The sequence below is a fragment of the Podarcis gaigeae genome (assembly GCF_964106915.1).
Source record: "Podarcis gaigeae genome assembly, chromosome: 10".
Classification (NCBI taxonomy): domain Eukaryota; kingdom Metazoa; phylum Chordata; class Lepidosauria; order Squamata; family Lacertidae; genus Podarcis; species Podarcis gaigeae.
The window spans coordinates 48,917,606-48,939,690 of record NC_139686.1 but is presented as its reverse complement, the minus strand read 5'-3'; the positions used below and the strand labels follow the sequence as shown (position 1 = coordinate 48,939,690).

At 39.3% G+C, this 22,085-nt stretch overlaps 1 protein-coding gene across 2 annotated transcripts in view; it reads right to left on the bottom strand.

The window, feature by feature from the left end:
* The window catches only part of NELL2 (neural EGFL like 2), a 111,973-nt gene that overhangs the window by 12,099 nt on the left and 77,789 nt on the right, over positions 1 to 22,085 (bottom strand). The window contains exons 14-16 of one of the 2 annotated variants that reach the window (XM_083699170.1): positions 19,917 to 20,039; positions 17,083 to 17,178; positions 1,083 to 1,223 (exon numbers count right to left, since the gene is read on the bottom strand). In XM_083699170.1, the coding sequence (XP_083555296.1) occupies positions 1,083 to 1,223; positions 17,083 to 17,178; positions 19,917 to 20,039 (360 nt within the window). The remainder of the gene's footprint in view (positions 1 to 1,082; positions 1,224 to 17,082; positions 17,179 to 19,916; positions 20,040 to 22,085) is intronic. The other variant, XM_083699171.1, reaches the window with a different exon arrangement.

Sequence of the window (22,085 nt, the reverse complement as noted above, 5' to 3'; positions counted from 1 at the left end):
TCTATTGAGCAACAGAAGTTACCAGTGACATGCTTATTTTTGTATTCTCTTCCACAACATCCCACTGCCACATCTAGAAGAAGGAAAACTCTAGGAGAAGGAAACCTCCACTGCCTTGCTGCCATACTCATCTGTGAGAAAGGCTTGGGGAGTAAACCTCGAGGAAAAATCCATACCCGCTGCCTTGTGAAACATCTTTAGGAGAAGAAAAGGCTAAAGAGTAAACCCTACACAAATCTGGAGTACAGTCCCTAAAACAGTTGGATGACACCTTGTACGCTTCTTTCTTTCCATGAACTTCCTTCCATGGATTTAGCTTTGTAGCCAAGCTATAGTGTGCAGTGCCTTTTTTGACATGAATATGTACCACTGAGTGCTGGGATCCTGTTTCTTTGAGTTGTGAAGGAGAAGCAAATCAAGAAATCTATGAGAAAATGAATCCCTTTTTTACTTGGTTATGGATCAGGCTGCTCTTCTGGTCTGGGTGTGATAGGTTTCTGGAAGTGATATAGGGTGGTATTCAACTAAGTTCTAATTAGATTAGAACCTTTGATGTTTACAGACCTAACTTTGTCATGATAATTAATTTCAGTGGGTATTTCACACTGCTGGAAAAATCCTCCGTCACAAAAATCCTGAGTTTTCTGGAGAAATCTATCTATCTATCTATCTATCTATCTATCTATCTATCTATCTATCTATCATCTATCTATCTGTGTACCAATTGATTAATTGCAGATTAATGTTATTTTTAAAAATATTTCTCTTTGTCTGTTTAGGTCATCAAAGAATTTAGGTTCCCTGGGTCAGAAAGTACCTTGAAGCTTACATTTGAAGATGGCCCAAGCACAATGAATTCAGTCTGGGGCCTGGTTTGCACAACATGCAAGGCCATGCAAGAGTATGAGTTCTTAGAGAGGATTTTGCAGCCACCTTAGTCTTTTTTGCTGCTACACCACACTGAGCGAAGCCAAGTCTGGCTTAGAGTGTCGTGCAAACCAGGCTAAAGTCAGCCACACCAAGCATGACTCAAACACAAATGCATAGCAAAAGCACATAAATTATGCTACCCCTTTACTGACCTTCACATGACTCTCCACTTGGTGAAAACATGCCATTATCATGGTAGCCATCCCTGCACTCACAGTGGTACCATCCAGGGAGGTTAATACAGGTGGCCCGGCTGTCGCACTGAACAAAGCCATCTGAACATTCATCGATGTCTGTTCATCAAACAGAAAAGGAAAAACAGCAACAAAACTGTAACATAAACTAGCATAAGCTGCTATTTGTGGACACACAAAAGAAACTGATGCATTCGTGAACAGGGTATATGAATATTTCTAAGCAGAAGTGTTTAAACTCCATATCCTAGTATGCAATAAATCTAATAGGAACTGGAACTTTGCAAGCCTTCTTGGGGGGGAAAAGCGAAATGAAAAATAAATGAGAACCATAAACAAAACAACATTAAATTATACTCTGTATTGTTTAAACATTTCTAATTCATTCAATGAAGACAAATGATAAACAGACTGCTTTGTGTTTCAACTGACCATGACAAGCGGGGGAAAATATGATTCCAGCAATAGTTATATTTCTAGCCATTATCTTCTCCCGGCAATCCTTACACCAGGCTGCCTCATGTAAACCAGGATTATCTATTTCTGTAGAATGTCAAGACATTAAATCCTAACTCCCATTATCTAGGAACTAATGCTGCTGGGAATGACTGCAAAGACTGCTGATAGAAGAGACAGAATAGTCCTAAACACATTTTTGAATATGAAACGCACCATTTGATTCTTAATAATTAGAACGCTTTTTGAGCTGTAACAAACAATTTTCCTGGACCTACATATTGTTTTCCCAGAGAATGTGAAAAGGTAGAACTTTCAAGCCACACAAGCGATTGTACCAAATCTCTGCAGATGCTGTTTAGTACTTCTCTGAGAAGTGGAACCAAAAAAAAAAGAGAGAAGTAAAGCAAATCTATGTCTAGAGTTTGCTAAAGTAATAAAGAGTAAGTAGTGAACAGTGCTCTACAAATTAGTTCCAGAAATAGGAAGGACAGCAGCTAGTGTATTAAAAACCAAACAAACTAACAAAAACCCACATAGGAACAATTGATCCAGCTCTCTCAAAAAACCATAGTATTTCATTATACCTTGGGGGAAATGCTTAATTTGAAATCTATCTTGTTTAGCAATATTGATATTCCCAGTTACGACAAACCAAGACTATTGTTGGACCCTCCCCAATCTACATAATGCATAAATTGGGTAATTAATGAAGTAAATTGCATGCTACAATGTTGTGTACTCAGGTTACCATCTACTCTGTGATATGACTTAAAATATATTCCCAGAGTTCATTTCCTTTTGTCAGTTATACACATTAGACCATTAAGCCTCCTTCTGGCTACCCTTTTATAGTATTAAGCAGCAAATCCAAACCCAACGCTTTTACTTACAGCTTCTCAGACCCTCCCTCCCAAATGTTTTTGCAGCTACAGAAGAAAATCTACACCAGACCTTCCAGTTCTGTAACGAATCCCTAGGTGCCAATAAAACAAACTATGCTCAAGAAACTAATTGCAAATTTAAGCCCAACTTCCCTTCTGCCTCTGCCTTTGCTTGCTCTTGGAAAGAAGTTGTAAGTGAGATATTGGGTAGCGGAGGGAGATGAGATGAAGATATCAATGAGAATTGTGTTGATTTGGAGGGAATGAACCTTTTTCTGTTGGCAGGAAGAATGCATTTGGACGTGCTATACAACACACAAGGAAAAATGAAAGCCTATCATCAGAAACCCCACTGTGTTCCTTGGAAATGATTGCCCTGATGCTTTCATGCCAACTACCACATATTGGCCATGTTGGACATCATAGTAGAACATGACTTATTGTGATGGGAATGAGCCTAGCTTCAGCCTGGCCTTGCATGCTTCCTCCTGCTCATCTGACACCTTGGATGCTATCAATGCCTGCTAGTACATATTGGCCAGATCTGAATGCCTTGAGAACCCATGGAATAGCATGATGGGAACTAGCATAGCTTCCCCTGGCTTTGCAAACTCCTGACATGGCCACAAAGAGGAGTCTGGAAGTTTCGGCTACAATTTTTGATCAACCCCAGTTTGCCCTGTCAACACCACCTACAATAATACAGTAATTTGTTTGAAATAAAACTTCAAGCCATAATTTAGGAACGGACTGGGTTAAAACAAACCATAGGTAAAATTAACTAGTTTGGAGTTTGGATGTAACACTAAGCTGTGATTAATCAAAGCTGAAAGGAAAAACTTCCAGTTTCTTTCCTACAACTAAATTGGAGAAGTGTGGTAAAACTGCTGGTGAGTCCAGGGAGAGGCTAAGGTTCACATCACAATAAACCATAGTTTATCATGATGTCTGAACTAAGCCATTGAATTAAAGGCTACAGTGACTGTCATACAGAATTCTTGGTAGTTTAGGAATAGTGAAAATCTCCAAGCCAAAACCATAAAAATGTTGAATGCAGTCTTTGTTGCAAAGGCAGATAAGATGAGAGTTTGCATTTAGAATTATAGCCACTACTTAGCAACATTCATTCAAAATACTGAAAGACAGATTTCTCTCTTGCTGAGAGATTGGATTCATTTACTGAGAACAACAGGAAAGAAAACGCACAAATTAGGTCAAAGGTGTATTAATGAATTAAACAAATTTTGTACTCCTCTCTTCAGAACAACACTGTGACGCTGTAAACTTCTTAATTATGAACAGAGCATCATAGTCAGGGGCATTATGCATTTTTATGAGCACTCTTACTGATTATTCAAAAGTGTGGGGCGGGGGGACAAATCTTGATTGACATGTCAGTACTGGTAAACTGACAGCCAAAATAACTATTCTGTATTTATTTTCCAAAAAACTGACAAACCAATATCACAAGAAATATTACTTCGGATGAAATGCTTTTACATATGCCAATAAAGAAAGAAATACTCTCCTCTCATTTCCTTATGTCAGAATGCAAAGTTGTTGAATGGAGCTGTGTATGACTGTCTGCCATTAATATGCTGATGGAAGAATTCTGCTGGTCTCTAGGAAATGACAGATTGTCTGCTAACAACCAATTCCACTAAAAATGCCTGCAGTCAGTCAGTGCTAAATAAAAAAAATTCCTTCCAGTAGCACCTTAAAGACCAACTAAGTCAGTTCTTGGTATGAGCTTTCGTGTGCATGCACACTTCTTCAGATATAAGTCGTGTGTATCTGAAGAAGTGTGCATGCACACGAAAGCTCATACCAAGAACTGACTTAGTTGGTCTTTAAGGTGCTACTGGAAGGAATTTTTTTTGTTTTGACTATGACAGACCAACACGGCTACCTATCTGTAACTCAGTGCTAAATAGTATTCTATTACCCTCTAAGCTAGAGGTCTAAAGCTGCGGCTGCAGCTCATCCCTTTAAGCAAGGGATGGACAACCTTTGTTTCTGCCAAGGTCTGCATGTCCTCAGGGATAATCTGTAGGTGGAGACCAACCAAACATGCCACCAGTCGCTGGAGGGAAAACCAATGATGGGTGGAGCCAGGGCTTTTCTTCCAGCTGGAACCCTGTGGCAGTTCTTTAGCAGGTGTTGCAAAGGTTTTATTTGTTCAATTTCTACCCCACCCTTCATCACACAGGGATTCCAGGGCAGGTTCCACACTAAAAACCATATCATACAATGCATACATAAGGTAACAAACAAAACGAAAATTCTCAGCCTGTAAAATTCTCAGCTCTTGTCTCCAATGTTATTTAAAATCCAGGAGACATTGCCAGGGGACACTGATCTGGAGGTTTTGACACAGCTTTATTTTGCCTTCTTCCCAACTCCAGATGTAGCAGTGGATTAGCTAAACATGTTGAATAAAAAATAATCATGCAAAGTGGGTAATGTAGATACCCCTTGTCCTAATTCATGCAAACATTTGTGTGATTTGTTTATTCATTTTATTTCACCACCTTTCCTCCAAAGAACTCAAGCTAGATTAGGCTAAGAATGATAAGCGCAGGGTCATCAGTGACCTTCAAGGCTGACTCCCCAGACCTAGATGAACTGTCTAATCCAGGTTTTCTCAACCTTGGGTTCTCAGATGTTGCTGGACTACAACTCCCGTCATCCCTGACCACTGGTCCTGCTAGCTAGGAATGATGGGGGTTGTACTCTAACAACATTTGGGGGTCCAAGATTGAGAAAGGCTGGCTAACCACTATATCATACTGGTTCTCTTTGCTGATGCTAACATCACTGTACCCCAGAAAAAGACTCACGAGTTTTGAGTAGCACATCAGTAATTTGACAATAGTATACTATGCTTAGTATTAGTCTGAGCTATTACTCTTTGTGTGGAATATTCTTCCTTTCCTTTTCCAGTGGATTTATATTGTGATGTGATTTGATGGTTAATTAGTGGCTCACTGAAAAGTTTTGCTTATCTAGCAGCTCTGAGCTCTGAGGAGCAGTGACACTCCTAATGAAGGCCAATTTAAGACTGAACTGGTTAAACATTAGAAAGCTGACTCTAACATAGGAATATATGCCTTTGCGATCTAAAAAAAACAAAAAACCCAGTGAAGACCAATGTGACACAATGAGGTATTGTGCAAAGTATGTGCTTTCTTCACAGGAAGATAGTGACTTTTAAAAGCAATGACAAATCTTGATGCTACTGGAAAGCCAATTTATAGCAAGAGGCATGAAAATCTGTCTAGATCATTACCTGACTATCCTATGGAGCCTCTACTAGTTGGCACTGTATAAGATTATTAATAATTGTGATCAAATGGATCCCATGCCTATTTAATAGCCATGCCATTTAATGGCAGTTTAAGGCAGGCATGTTTTCAGACACTTGCAATTGTATATAATTAAATGTGAAGCTGGCCTTCCCAACTCAACTTGTGCCAGATTCTTTTTAGTGGTCCAAAGCAAAGGAGTTCCAGTGGGTTTCTTCTCACCAAATGTGTGCTCTCCTTTTAATCTCAGGTCTTCAGGAGTCATTTTCTTCACCTTTTACACAACAGCTTCTGGCCAGCAACAAAAATGTCTCCCATTGGGTCTCTTGATTAGCTCTGGGGCAAAACTGCACAGAGCAGTTGCTAGGCAACTACTGAGATACTGAGATGCCCTGCTGCATTTCCCTGTCAGCCAATTTCAAGTTTTATGGGGGCAAGGATGGACTCCAACTCCCATCATCTCTGACTATTGGACATATTGCCTGGGACTGATTAGAACTGGAGTCCAACAACACTTGAAGCTCCACAAGTTCCTGTTGCAACTTGACGTAAAGTTACATCCATCTATTATTTTTAATAATAATAATAATAATAATAATAATAATAATAATAATAAGGCCTTGTGTTGTTAGTTATCAGACTATTAATGTTTATCTTCATCAAGAGAAAAAATTCCACAAGCCAGCCAAATACTTCCCCTTCTTTTTAATCATTCTACCAGTGGGTTTTATTATGCTGGTGTTTAAATAAGATTTTCATAATACATTTCCATAGCAATCTTGATTTCACACACCTCTGTCCTATCACTTTCTATGCTTTCCTTTATAAGCTGGTGGATTCCATTGTTTATTTTTGTTTTCCTTGAATGAAAGCATGTTTCAATAAAGAAGCAAAACACAAGGCACTCTCAATGAAATTTCATTTCCATGTATCTGAAAATTATGGGCAATTGCAAATGGGCAACTGCATTTATTGGTCTGAAAACCTTTGCTTTTTTTTACTCATCCCAAACACAGATGTAGAGATGGTGAGTAGCATTTGCTGTGGGAAGTTTGACCTTTATTTACTTAGAAGAATGTGGTGCCAGGATTAACCTTTTAAAACAATAATTTAACATATCTCTCTGGACTCCCAAAGTTGAGTTTTGATCAGCTGTAAATTGCAGAAGACCTTTATCCCCAAGACAGTACATGGCAATGGCAATAGATTTTGATGTAAAGGCTCCCTAAGGCTACAAGAAGCAGTTTTATTGCAGTAGCCCTTTAGAAGACTTGCAGTTCCAAAGGCCACTGCTGTTTAAGTACATCAATAAGTAAGGAGGTGGGGCAGAGAGAAGAAAAATATTCTGATGCTGCTACTGCAAGCATCCCTGCTTGCAGGTAAACAAAGAGGATGTGGTTGGTCATTTTAGGGGTGCAGAGCTGGTAAGTGGGTGCGCATCATTTCCCAAGCTCTTTCCATTGGCTTAGGAAATTAGCACATTTGATGATGATGATGATGATGATAAATCAGATCATTTCTGGACCAGTATTGGGGCAATCAGAGACAGTTACCAGGAGTACAATCCTAGGAGTGCAACCCTAATTCATTTTATTCAAAAGAAAACCTTCTAAAATCAATGGGTGTTACTTCCTAGTAAGTGTACATAAGACTGTGGTCATTGTTCTCAGTTGGGAAGCAAGGCTGGGTTCTTATTCTAAAGAATCAGGAAGACCCAATTCTAACAGCAAGAGTTTGTTGAAAATGAATCGGCTTAGGGGTCTTCAGGGAGACATGAGATATTTATATTAGTGTCTAGTATAACATTTACTACTATAATTATCGGGGGCATGCATTTGATTCTGTTGAATCCCAAAACTTGAAAATAAAAATGGCAGTTTCAGAGAGATATGAAGCTCTCTTGAGATCAAGTGGGTATCCTTTGAGGTGTCCCAAACTGAATCAGGCTGCTTCTGAAGCATTTAGACTGCTTTGGAGGTCCCAGAGAACTTGGACAGGCTCAGACTGTGTTTTTCAAATAGTTACATTTTCCCATTGAAGGACAAGGGCAATTGTAGGAGGAAGAGGAGAGGTGAAGTTTTTTGACTGTCAATTCTAGCTTCTAAACAAAGAATAGCTTTTCCAGGACTCTCCTTTTTATTGTAAATCGCAGTGGTCTGGGAAGGAATGCAGAAGGAATGATTCTGCTCATTGTCAATTGGACAGAAAACAAGCCCAGGAAGAACCACGAACTGTTTTCTTATTCCTTATACCCACATGAATGCTTCTGAAATTTCACTGGCTTCTTTATCAAGAGCACCTCTTTGATGTTTGTTGTTTTCTTGAAAATTGCCCACAAAACAACAGCAAATCACAAGGAGATAAGAATGGCTGGCTGGATCAGTCTAATGGCCCATCAAGTCAAGCCTCACATAGTGAGCAACCAGATGCCTGGTTCACAAGAAGAAAACAAGCACTACGTCCCTCCCTTTGTCCACTTGTGATTCTCAGCAACTGCCATTCAGATACATGCTTTCTTCAACAGTGGAGGCAGAACATGTTCGTCATGGCCAATCCTTTTCAACAACTCAAAATGGTAAAGGCTGCCCTTTACCCCTGCACCTGCTCTTCTGAAATTTAGCAGTATTCACCCCCACAGGAGGGTCTATCAGAGTCCCTTCAATTTCCATGCAATTCTGCCAGAAAAAAAGTTATACGGACTCTGCTCTAAATGAGAAAAGTGACCAGCAAAAATGCCCCTACAAATATTTGTCTGAAATTTGGCAGGCTTTATATCCACGCTACAAAGCACACGAATGCCACCAAAAGTTAACGGCATTAAAACTGCTTTATTATTTCCCCATGACAGTGAATGTGGAGACACAAAGCTTCACAGGTTCTCATTCAAACCTGAGGTGAAGCAGATGTCCTCAGAAGCAAATCAGGCTTACTTCCAAGCAGCTGAATTGGGAGTCCGAGCAAAATTTCATGCTTAGTGCATACCCCCTAATAATTAGATTTGCTTTACCAAAGGGTTTGATCAAGAAAGGAGGGAAGGGAAAGAACAGGAAATAGTATGGAAAAATAGAATGCACTAATCCAGTTCAGAGATGCAGGTGACATCCCTAATATTATTATTTTTTTCAGACAAACAAATTCCACACTCTTGATAATTACTGAATTTCAGAAAAAACGTAAGTCATTTGATGAATTCAGGTTTGATAGGAGAAGGAGGGAAATGGATTACTTATTCACAGGCATGCATAATGTTTTGCCACAGATGTGAAAAGTAAACTTTTTGGCTCTAATAACCCTAAATTTGATTGTTAAATCCTTTCAAAATCAAGAGAACAAACGACTTATAACCAACAGGTTCCACGCATTGCAATGCTACTAACTTTAGATGAACCAGGGACTTCTTTTGTGAGCTGACCCTTTCAGCTACAAATTTATATGCTAACCATCAATGTCAACTGAGATTAGTAGGGTTGTAAGAAGTATCTCAAGCTGCTTTTGGTATACCTATCTTGAGCATTTCTGTATCTACTAGCAAGACCAAACCTACCTGAAAAAAATCCTCAATATCTTCTTGGCTCTCTTTGTTAAACTTTTGGGAATGGCTATAAAAGGTTTTATTTTAATGCTGTAAGGGCTACCGGTGTTTTATATTCAACAAACAAAAAGAGCATGCAGTACAGTTTTAGCATGCTCGAGCACACCACAGTCCTCAGTCACATATTTTATTTGAGATTGTGCATGGATCTTAGACCCCATTTGGGAGACATAACCGCCTGGAAGTATTTTGATATATGGCAGCTATTTCCATGTTTAAACAAGCTATCAGTCTTTTGGTTTCCTATACTGCCATAGCACAACAACACACTGCATAAGCATCCTGCAGAGGAACAGAAATAGATAAAGCAAGCAAGGTTCCATTTTACCAACTGATGTGGTCTGGCTCAACAGTAAAAGGTGCCCGAACTATCACATTTTGTATCAAGGTAATTCACTATTTAAAAAGCCAAAATGCAGTTAAGAGGATAAAACTAGGTCTTTACTTGGTGCCAAATTGGCAACATCTTAGACAACAAGCATTTCTATGGAGGACATTGCATACCTAGAATATGTTATAACTAATAAATGCTCAGTAATTATTCATTTGTGGGGAGGGGGGACTGGCCCGGTGTATGACAAATTTGCCCATTTTTCCTCTGAAGAGTAGCGGATATTCTGCTCCTGTAATGCTGAAAGCGAGAACCCAGCAAAAATGTTACATGAATTATCTTAAAGTATTAATCTCTCACAAAGAGGAGGAAATTGGTTACAGCAAATCCATTTCCGAACTGTTTCAACAGGTTGAATTAATGCAGTTCTTCAATGCAATATTTCTGCTGTCATGTTGTGTGAAAGAGCAAACTTATTTCTATGACATATCAGGGCTTTTTGTAGCCTTGCAAGAGCATGGCTGTGGTATTTTGTGTGTTTTTTTAAAGTACCCTGTCCATGGAAAACTAATTTAGTTCCATTAATGAGAAGGAAGCAAAATGCGATTGAGAATGTAGTATGGAATTATAGTTCATTAATTCTTCAAGTATGTAATTTCCCACACTCCTGATCCCCCATTGATTTTTCTGCACACCCCTATAAGTCCTGCTAAATGCCAGCGAAAGGAAATTCAGTCCCGTTGTTATTTCATGTGTGGCAGTGGCAGTGCTCCAAAATTAGATAGAAACATTATGAAAGGTGTGGGGTTTTTTCAGTGAATGCTTCACCATGTGGCCTTGTTAACATTTCTTTGTTGTCAGAAATTGATCAATCACAGACCCTACCGACAACCGAGGCTACCATAGTTTCTCATTAGGCAGCCAATAGCATCAAAAGATATGACACTTGTAACAATTGAAGATGATAATTCATAGCACCTAATTAGGCATGATGAATTGAGTGCATGCTTGAATACTTTAAAAAAAGGGAATATATTTTTTGTCTACTGGGATGTGTGCCTTTGGCTATGTCACTGCCCATTAAAGAGACAGGCTAATTGAAAATACTGTATTACTATATTTAGATACTGACTCAGACAGAATCTTTAGGTACATCTACTTTCTGTCTCTCTTTTAACTCGTCCTCTAAAATTAAACTGGTTTTCCTATGACCTTCATAGTTTTGAAATATATGAAAAATAGAAAATTGATTATGATGATGATGATGCATCTAACTCCCTGATAGTATCAGAAAGAATATTTTCAGCTGCACATTTTAAAAAGGGTAAACAGAATGTCATCATGAATCTTTCCTATTTCGATTCCTTTTGTTCCTTAGGCAACTTGCTAGGGAGTGAGTCCAAGGGGGCAAAATGAAGCTTACCTCCAAGATAGATAGATAGATAGATAGATAGATAGATAGATAGATAGATGGATGTACCCCACCCATAGATAGATAGATGTACCCCACCCATCTGACTGCGTTGCCCCAGCTACTATGGGCAACTTCCAATAAATATAAAAGCACAGTAAGACTTCAAACATTAAAAAGGTAATTATACAGGGCTGCCTTCAGATGTATTCTAAAAGCCACACAGTTGTTTAGCTCCTTGACATCTGATGGGAGGGTGTTCCACAGGGCAGGCACCACTATTGAGAAGGCTCTCTGCCTGGTTCCCTATAATCTCACTTTTCACAGTGAGGGAAATGCCAAAAGGCCCTGGAAGCTGAACCTCTGTGTCTGGGCTAAACCATGCAGGTGGAGATGCTCCTTCAGGTATACATAGCCAAGGCTGTCATTACATTATATTTACCCTTTAACTTAAATCCTTTTCAAACAACTATCCATCTGTCAATTTCTGCACGTATATTAAATTAACATTTCCAAAACCTCAAGATAACCCTTGGTCGTTATGGAGTTATACAGAGGTGGGACCCGTCACACATGGCTTACCATGGCTTAGGATGAAAAGTAAAATCTGGATATATGTAGTCCAAGCTCCCAGCCTTGTCATGATGTTGCACACGCCTAGTGCTTGAGCACCAGCCTTGCAAGGCCAATGAAATGCACCTTCCCATCTGCCCAATGGAAGGCAGGTGTATGGAACAGCTTTCTGTCCCTTATGCATGTGATCTGCAACAGCTGCAATCCTTCAAAGAAATACGCATTCACAAACTTTCTTCTCTTTTCTGGACCAGGATTTAAGCCTGATAACAGTAGCATTTACCTGTTGCTGATTAATTGTACCATGTTGCTCTTTTCATATGGATAATGTATTGTTCTTTTAGTTTGGATTCACGTGCCCATGGAAAAGCATACATTTTGTGAATCTATTTAAAACAATGTTTTAGTGATAATACAGGCTTGGGCCGAAAGTAGACCGTATGTATATTGTACTAAATATGAACACTGTTGCCACCTCTAAAATGAACACAGGGAAAGGGATAATAAAAGGATGGAGGGGGAATTGGCTGTTGTCATTATTCACTTTATTTCCTATAATAATATAATGGACCATAATTCATAAAGGAAAGAGCTTGGAGTGAGTAATGAAGGTCATTCTTTATTCTCTTCATATGTGGAAAGAAATTATATTTATAATGTATTGCTGAAACTTCCTTTTCATGTTTTATTTATGCCACACTATAAATTTAAGAACTAAGGATTTGGTCCAGTCCACCCAAGCATAGCACCTCTGCAATGAAAGACTGCCATAAGAAATAATAGAATTCTGTTCTCCCTCTCTCCCTAGCCTTGTGTAGGGTCACACACGTTTGTGACAGAGAATGGGAGGTCTTCCTCTATCCCTGTCCCCAACCCACCTCCTCACATGTCTTGATAGAGCAAAGGGGACCGACTCAGCATGATAAGGTAGTGATGACAGTCTCTCCTGGCCACTCCTCTATACATTAGCATTGTATCCTGAAGCGAACAGAATTAAGCCTTTCCATTTCAAAGATCTCTCAGTAAAACCAAAGCAAGATAAATATTCAGGAAATCCCCAAATTATTTTGTTATTTATGCAGCACACAATCAGTGTTCAGGGTGCTTTACGGAAAATAAACATGAAGGCAGACTCCTACCACCCCTTGGAGCTTGCAATCTGCAATTCAACACAATGGATTTATTTATTTATTGCATTTATGAATTGCTCTTCCTCCCAAGGGAGTCCAGAAAAAATGTATAATAATAATAAGAAAAAACCCAAAATAATAATAAGGAAAAACCCAAAATAAAACACAACATAAAAACAGATATATAGTTATAAGAAACCATATATAAGCAGGCAATACAGCAAGGGGGTGGGAATATAGGACCTTGAAGTATCAGGTGCAATCCTATGCACGCTTACCTGGGAATATGTCTCGTTTAACCCAGTGGGTAGATGTACATAAGAATGCACTGAATTATTCCATGTTCATTTCAATTCCACATACTGAAGTTTAGTTAAGAGGATGGAGAAAAGTTTGAAGGATGAAGAGCTTGTGCTGACACTGTGAGTAGAGAGGATACCAGTGTAGGGATTAAAGATGGGGCTGCATGTCATCTTCATAATAAGAAGGAAGGTGAACCTTTTTGGGTAGCAGAGTTGTGAATGGAGATGTAATAGCGATAAAGAAATAATGAAAGGCTAGAGAGGAGAAGGTTGCAGTGGCCAAGTCAGGAGACAACCCAAGCTGCAACACGCATTCATTTTCTTTGTAGAGGCTGCTGCTCTACAAAGCTTCCATTTTGGTCACACAAATTGGTCCTTTGTGGTACTATGCCCAGAGACCCGCAAATCAACTTGCCAGCTCACTGGGGCCAGTCCCCTTGGCTGTCTAGTAAGTAGGATTCTTTTAGGCAGAGTTTGGAGAAGGTAATCTCTTCAATGAGCAACAGTGGAGACTCTTGCTGTTTCTTGCCTTCTACACCCCCTAACGCAAATGAGCGAAGAAATAATAGCTAGCTAACAAACCAGGACAATATTTGTGAACTTCTATTGACACATGTTTAGCAACATGTTAACATTTTTGTTGTAAAAGAAGTATTTAATTTTTCCAAGGAGATACGAAGGCTATTATCAAAATACACAATTATTATTCCCCTTTCCTGTAGAAGTGCAGGGGATCCCTTGACTAAAATATAAAATAAAAGCAGCAAATAAAAGAAATAGAATCTTAGTCTGAGCAGAGACTAAGCAATTTTCTTCTTCCTTTCACATTCCTCAAAGTGCTTTATGAGCTGAATGATTAACTTGACAGGAAAATTCTATTTTGTATAACATTTAAGTTGCTAGGAAAAAATGAACCACAATGTGTTTCTTTATGGCATAAAAGGAGCTAGGGAAATTGACCCCAGTCTGACTTATTAAATCCTGGCACACTTCTTACTTAGTGAAAAGTACAAACTTTAATGGTGACCTATTTTATCTTTACATCTGTAGAAACAGACATTCATCCTGAATACTAATTAAAAGAGGGCAAAAGATGGATTTATGGAAATAGGGCTAGGATGCACACAGAATGTAAAAGATCCTTGAGTTATATTCTCTCTTTCTTTAGATTGTATCTACTGTATACTTCAGAAAGTTGTTTGCTCAATATGCCATCACCAAACTTTAAATAATGGTTTCCTGACATCACAGAGCTGGCTTTTGTCTAAGACCGGATACAATTGGAGTCCATTTTGAATCAAGATGGTGGGCTGAACCTTTCAAAACTGCTCTGACTTTTGGGTTTCTTAGAATTCCCAGTAGTGATGTATGGAAGTGAGAGCTGGACCATAAAGAAGGCTGATCGCCGAAGAATTGATACTTTTGAATTATGGTGCTGGAGGAGACTCTTGAGAGTCCCATGGACTGCAAGAAGATCAAACCTATCCATTCTGAAGGAAATCAGCCCTGAGTGCTCACTGGAAGGACAGATCATGAAGCTGAGGCTCCAATACTTTGGCCACCTCATGAGAAGAGAAGACTCCCTGGAAAAGACCCTGATGATGGGAAAGATGGAGGGCACAAGGAGAAGGGGACGACAGAGGACAAGATGGTTGGATAGTGTTGTCGAAGCTATCAGCATGAGTTTGACCAAACTGCGGGAGGCAGTGGAAAACAGAAGTGCCTGGCGTGCTCTGGTCCATGGGGTCACGAAGAGTCGGACACGACTAAACGACTAAACAACAACAACAAGAATTCTTGAGCAGTGCCAGGTACAAGGCTGATATATCTACATATTTGTTGAGGGCTGATCAGCAACCTATCGGGAACCATAGATTTCACTTCCTTTTCAGTGAGTGAATCTGTTCATTGCCTTGCCAGAGATGAAGCATGAAGAGGCAAGTTCTTGTCCTTCTGCTACCTGGCTACCCATTCAGTGGGATGGGCAAAGGAAGAAACGAAAAGAAACCAGAGAAGGGAAAATGAAGCGTTACTTCTCTCCTGAGAGTTGAGGAAAAACGTGGACAAACTTTCTTGATTAGAATTTGGTTAGGGTCACCTGGAGTCCTATATAATTGCTCAGACCAAATCCAGTTAGCGATCTTACAAATCAAGTGGGTATGGGTTCATTGTGACTACTGTTATCTGAACACAGCAGTATATCTGAAGTGCTAAATACTCCAGCAGCTTTAGCAGTATCAGCACACTTAACAAGCTTTGTGGCAGCTTTGACAATAAATTATATTCTGAGTAGTAGTAAAACTATTTTTCTAAGAAACCATGAGTACCGGAATTAAAAGGATTTTATGCAAGCCTCCCCTAGGATCAGTCATAATCTAAATCTTTCTATTATCATGGCCAGTGCACCTGAACAAATTAATTTAAAGTTGCAGTGAAGAGCAGCAGTCACACATGCAAAATGTTTAGCTTCCACAGAATGTGACACGTAACTCTAGAGAGATCTAATCTATAGCAATTACCTGGGCAAGCCTCTAACCTGAGCTGAATTTAAATCTTTCAAACCTCAGGTATGCAAATTAAGTTATAAAACAGAGAAATGATGTATTATTGGTCATGAAGCTCACCGGGTGACCTTGGACCTTGGACTAGTCACTGCCTCACAATCTAACCTACCTCACAGGGTTGTTGTGGGGGATTAAATAAGAAGGAAGAGAACCATATACGCCCCCTTGAGATCCTTAGAAGCCTTACAATCAGCTGAGTGACACCACTGGATACCACCCAAAGCAAAACAAACCTATATGCATTATTTGCCCTCAAGTAATGTTTGAAAATAGCCCCATCCATTTGCAGAGAAATGTGTATTCTTTCTACATGAAACTGTTACTACAATGGCAGTTTCTACCTAAGAACAACAGGATTATTTTTCACTTCTCAGGTGGACCATTGCTGTTTAGAGCTTGATAACATCACACACAGACCTGACTGCTGTTTGAAAATCTTTTTGATAGAACTATGGCTTGATTATCCTGTATCTCTTTATAGCATCTTCCTTCCAGATGTTTTGTACAAATACTGTTTAGCTTATGACTGATCAGGTAAGATAGTTCACAATGAAGATTGGACTTCACTGAAATTTGAATACATTCCTTGGCATTAGAATGGCAACCAAAGTAAGATCATGGGAGGCAGTTCTGACAGAACGCAAGGCAATTTTCAGATTTTAGCCAAAATGCTAAATTTCTATTTTCATTTTTCAATCAGAAATGGAATGCAAATCATATATATATGAGCTTTCTACTCATGGATCAGTAGTAGTCCTGTAATCTATGTAACGTGCAGTATGCATGTGAAAGTGGACATAGACAAACAGGGTTATACAAATAAAAACTACACAATTGGAAAGCTTTTTGCATAAATTTCGAAACCCAGACTTTCCCTCTTGTTGCCCCAGTACACTGTAAGCCACACATAAGTAGTTTGGTTTGATCATAGCCATAAGATAGAAATAATTTCTAATGAACTCGGCGGGGCTTACTGCTACAATATAATGTACTTACGATTCGCTGCATTGCTAATATTGTCATTACCTAGCTTTAGATAATATTTCAATATATCTATGCTGCAGAAAGATGCTTATTTGCTTCAACCTGAGATAAACATAAATTCAAGATCTGCGCAACTCCATTCTAGGTTGTAGCAACAACTGAAAACAATCACAATTAAAACTAAAATAATGCCCACATACACGCCGTAACAATTCTATGTACCAAAAATAGTGATGCAAAAAATATATTCCATGACTACATTTGATGCAGAAGAGTTTACTGAAAGGAAACACGGAGCAAATGATCCAGTTATCCTTCCACAGCTGCACTTAATTTTAGATACATGTTAAAAAAGTGTAATTTTTTTGTATGACTTTATGTAAGAATGTAAGACCGACTCTGCAAGTCAACGAGAGGATTTCTCACCAGTTTCACAGCTTGGGCCTGTGAATCCTTGTGGGCAGGCACAGACATTGGAAGCGATACAGGCTCCACCATTTCTACAACCGTCTTTGCAGAAAGCTGAAACCATAAAAAAAGAAAGATGGAAGAAGAAGAAGAAGAAGAAGAAGAAGAAGAAGAAGAAGAAGAAGAAGAAGAAGAAGAAGAAGAGTAGTAGTAGTAGTAGTAGTAGTAGTAGTTTGGATTTGATATCCTGCATTATCACTACCCGAAGGAGTCTCAAAGTGGCTAACATTCTCCTTTCCTTTCCTCCCCCACAACAAACACTCTGTGAGGTGAGTGGGGCTGAGAGACTTCAGAGAAGTGTGACTGGCCCAAGGTCACCCAGCAGCTGCATGTGGAGGAGCGGAGACGCGAACCCGGTTCCCCAGATTACGAGTCTATCGCTCTTAACCAATACACCACACTGGCTCTCAGTATTAGTAATAGTATTGTGGGAAAGGATCCCACAATACTATTGTAAAAAACAAAATAATAAGGAAACAATCTTATACCCACTTACCTGAGAGTAGACATGAACTGCAAATACCAAAAAATGAAAGCACTGTAAATATCTTAAATTAACACACTGTGAATGTTTTAAGTTAATGTGGTAGCTTTCAATTGTATTGAGTCCAAGGGCAAAGGTACTTTCCTAAGTGCCTGATTAAGAAGGATTTTGAGCCTCACTTGCTCATGTATTAGATACTGTAGCCTTCCAGCCCATCATGTTTTGATCCATGATCTTAAAAAGTCTAATGTGATGCTTGTCACATTGCCAGTGATAAATCTGATGGGCTTAATTACATCAGCCTGAGGTCTTCTTTGAACTTTGCAGGAGTGCTATGGTAGGCCCTTTTCCATGGATGCACAGCCTTCATTCAATGCTGTTTTGACATTTTAAGCCTCAAAAACATTGGGGGGTGGGGTCATTTGCTGCGATCTTCTCAAGAAAATTGACATCCTGCTAGAAGGGAGGGAGCCAGAGCCATACAAATGGCTCTGTCTATGTTTGGTGTGTTTTTAAATGTTGCATGAATGCTTATTCAGCTACCGACTGTCACTCCCTTGGCAGGAAGCAAAGGCCTTCAATTACAGACTTTGGAAGTTTCTAAAACTCAGCCGATAACCAAGTTTGCTTGCCTCTGTGACAGATGCCATACCTGAAGATAGGGGCTGGGCAACATAACTGATTTTGTGGGTGTGCTGATGGATAAAACTCTTTCTGCTATTCACATAGGAGGGGTCTAGAAATAACTAATAGCATTTAAGATTACAGTGGTACCTCGGGTTAAGTACTTAATTCATTCCGGAGGTCCGTACTTAACCTGAAACCGATCTTAACCTGAAGACCACTTTAGCTAATGGGGCCTCCTGCTGCTGCCGTACCGCCGGAGCACAATTTCTGTTCTCATCCTGAAGCAAAGATCTTAACCTGAAGCAATATTTCTGGGTTAGCGGAGTCTGTAACCTGAAGCGTATGTAACCTGAAGCGTATGTAACCCGAGGTACCACTGTACATAAGTTTAATACCTTGCAACTCTTTAAAAATGGATCAATGTCTATTCACTCCCCACCCAGAAGTTCAAAGTATAAGGAGGGACTTCTGGAACAAAACTAAGGGTTTATTTAATTTCACCCTATGAGGGTTTATTTTTTCACAAAGGATGCACAAAACCTAGTTTAAGATACACACCCTTTGCAGATAATTATTAAACAGAACCCTTTCCCAAACCAAATCTCAGGTAGATTTTTCCCATTTAGAATGGCTATCTGTGTTCCTATCCAGCAACACTCACTCATCCAACAACTGTGTTGCCTTGAGTAGCTAACCCCACTCAAATAGCCCAAACCCCCAACTGCCCACAATGGCAGCTAAAGCCCACCTAGCCTAACAAATAGTCCTCACTGAGAGTCAATTCCCTATCTGGCCATGAAACTGTAAGCTTCCAACTTTAACTCCCTGGCCCCTGGCTGTTAGTCTCCCCAGCTCTCACTGGTTGCTGGATGAACAGGAGGCTGACCCAGAGCCTGTCCATCACAACCTCACCAACATTCTGAGATAGCTCAGATGGTGGAACACGAGTCTCTTAATCTCAGGGTTGTGGGTTCAAGCCCCACGTCGGGCAAAATATTCCTGCTTCACAGGGGCTTGGACTAGATGATCCTCACAGTCGCTCCCAATTCCACAAATGCTATGATTACCGTATTTTTTGCTCTATAAGACTCACTTTTACCCTCCTAAAAAGTAAAGGGAAATGTGTGTGCATCTTATGGAGTGAATGCAGGCTGCGCAGCTATCCCAGAAGCCAGAACAGCAAGAGGGATCGCTGCTTTCACTGCACAGCGATCCCTCTTGCTGTTCTGGCTTCTGAGATTCAGAATATTTTTTGTTTTCCTCCTCCAAAAACTAGGTGTATCTTGTGGTCTGGTGCGCCTTATAGAGCGAAAAATACAGTATATGAAATACAAACACTTATATGAAACACAAAGCAGATATTGACACAACATACTGGCAGTGCATTTATCACTGAATGTTTTGCATCAATGCATATTCCCAGGAGTTGTAATTGCTCACAATTCTCCACTGCATTTGGTGGTAAACATGAAATCACTGCTTTGTCTGGTGTGAAACAGCATATTATTTATAAGTAGAGTGCACGCTAAAATGAATTGACTAGGTTTCTATTGGTTCTGCTTAAAGTTGTTGGGCCTGAATTATTCGTCTTCCAGGTACAAAAGCAGCTTTAGCATTTATCAATGAAAAGGTAAAATCCAGCAAGACAATAAACAATTGCGGTTTTGTTCTGATACCTTACCTTTGCATACAGTGCCATTTCCAGTAAAACCTGGCTTGCAAACACAGTTATGTCCTCCCACGGTATTGAAGCAGAGTGCATTTTCATCACAGCTGTGTTGGTTTGTGAGACATTCATCGTGTTCTAGAAGGTGAAACAATGCTATTTAGAACAGCAACAACGACTCTATTTCTGATGCTAAGAAGCTGAAACTTGTAGGAGTGGTTCATTCTTATTTACTCAAAAAGCTTTGTAAGAAATAAAATTGATATTTTGTTTCAAAGCTTGGGTGTTGAAACAGTGGGAATCCCAACACGTTTTTGGGAACTGACTGCTTTTTATGAAAGGGATGGCAATGTGCTGTTTTTATTTTAATTACTGGTATGGTTTTAATAAATTTTATGTATGTATATAGTTTTATTTGCTTTCGTAGTTTTATTTCTATCAACGTTTAATTGTTTTAAATGTTGTCTTTTCCCTAATTGTTTTTAGCAGTCCTTATTTGTATCTGTAAGCTGCCTTGAGTCCAATCAGGGGGAAAGCAATGTATAATAATAATAATAACAATAACAATAATGTGGTATAACTCTCTTATGATCACTCAAAACAGAGTCCAAAACCATTAAATCAGTGGGAGTTTTGCCATCATTGTCTCCACAAATCAATGTAATAAAAATAACAGAAGTACTCCACAATCTTAATAATTGTGCTTCCATTCTCACATACAATTCTAAAATGGCAGAAATAAATGTTTTGCTCCTTTGTGAGAAGATCGACATAATTTAAAGTTTCATACAGCAACTGATGCATAGAATTAAACCAGCATTTTATTTTATTTTTATTAAGAGTTTTACCATGCCTTTTCTTCAAAGAGTTTTCAATACAAGTCACCCATTTTACTCTCACAACAACCCTGTGAGGTTGATTAGGCCCAGAAAGAGGTGGGAGACCCAAAATCATTCAAGAAACTTTGTGGCTGAGCTGGGATTTGCACCTGAGCCTCCTCAGGTCCGAATTTGACCCTCTAACCATCACAGAACAATTGCTCAACAAACATTTTTCAGAATCTTGTCCATCAAAATGTCCAGAGTTCTATGCTCACTCTGCTTATTGCTACCGTACTTCCTTATTTCTGTCCCATTTAACAACAGAGATTGAAGTCAAGAACTCCTGAATTTAACACTAATTCTTCTGGAACCTTCCCCGGGTCTCATGAACTATAGTCACTCATTTTCTAAGCTTATGGGAATAAAGCAGTAATTTTGTGGAGCTAGTCCTTTAAGCAAGGCTAACCAGTTTAGGACTGCACGCCCATCTGAACTTCAGGTTACTGCCTAGGTGCTAGCTAGACACCTTTTCTTTTTAGAAATATAATTTCAGATACCTGAGATACATCACATCAGCCTCTTTTGATGCTTTGGATTGGTAGGTTTCAAACTGTGTTTCAGGGAACCCTGGAGTTCCTCTGAAGCTTATCAGAGGTACTTGAAAGAAAAGATCAGTTATACAAGACAAACTTCATTAAAAGACAGCTTGCCTACTGCTATTGGTCTTTTCCTGCAGTGTGCTGCCAAAGGGTACAGAGTGTGTACTAGGATATACACTGCAGGGCAAAATCGAAGTCCAATAAAGCCTCCGGCAACCACTTTTTGTGAACTATGGACCTGGAAATGTGCGCCCAAATTGTCTACAATCTGCAAGGATTATATGACAAATGTACCAGAGGCTCCTTGGCTGTTTGGTAGATATGAAAAGAATGATCTGAAGGATGCAAGTTTGAAACTGGCTTTGATTAATAGTTAAAACTGTATAACGTATGCAAATATCTCATCAATTTGCAGTATGGAAGTAGCACCTCTTTTTGGGTTGTGGTTCACAACTTCGTAGCACTGAGTGGCTCAGCTGAGAGGATTCCACCAACACATAACTTGAAATTATGTATGGGTTGTTTTTGCAAATCATGGTTTTGAGGCAATCCTAGTTACATAGTTTGGGCTGATTTTGATATCACAGGAAACTACGGTTATAACCAACAAGAAAACGAAGCTAGAAATCTTACAGAGGAGGAGGCAGGGAAAGTAAGTTCTCACACAGTAAGTTCTCAGTGGTCCAAATAATAGTTCAGAAAATTAGAAAAGGTTGTCTGAAGTGGGTCATTGTGCAACTGCTTCATTTTCATCTGCCTCAGAT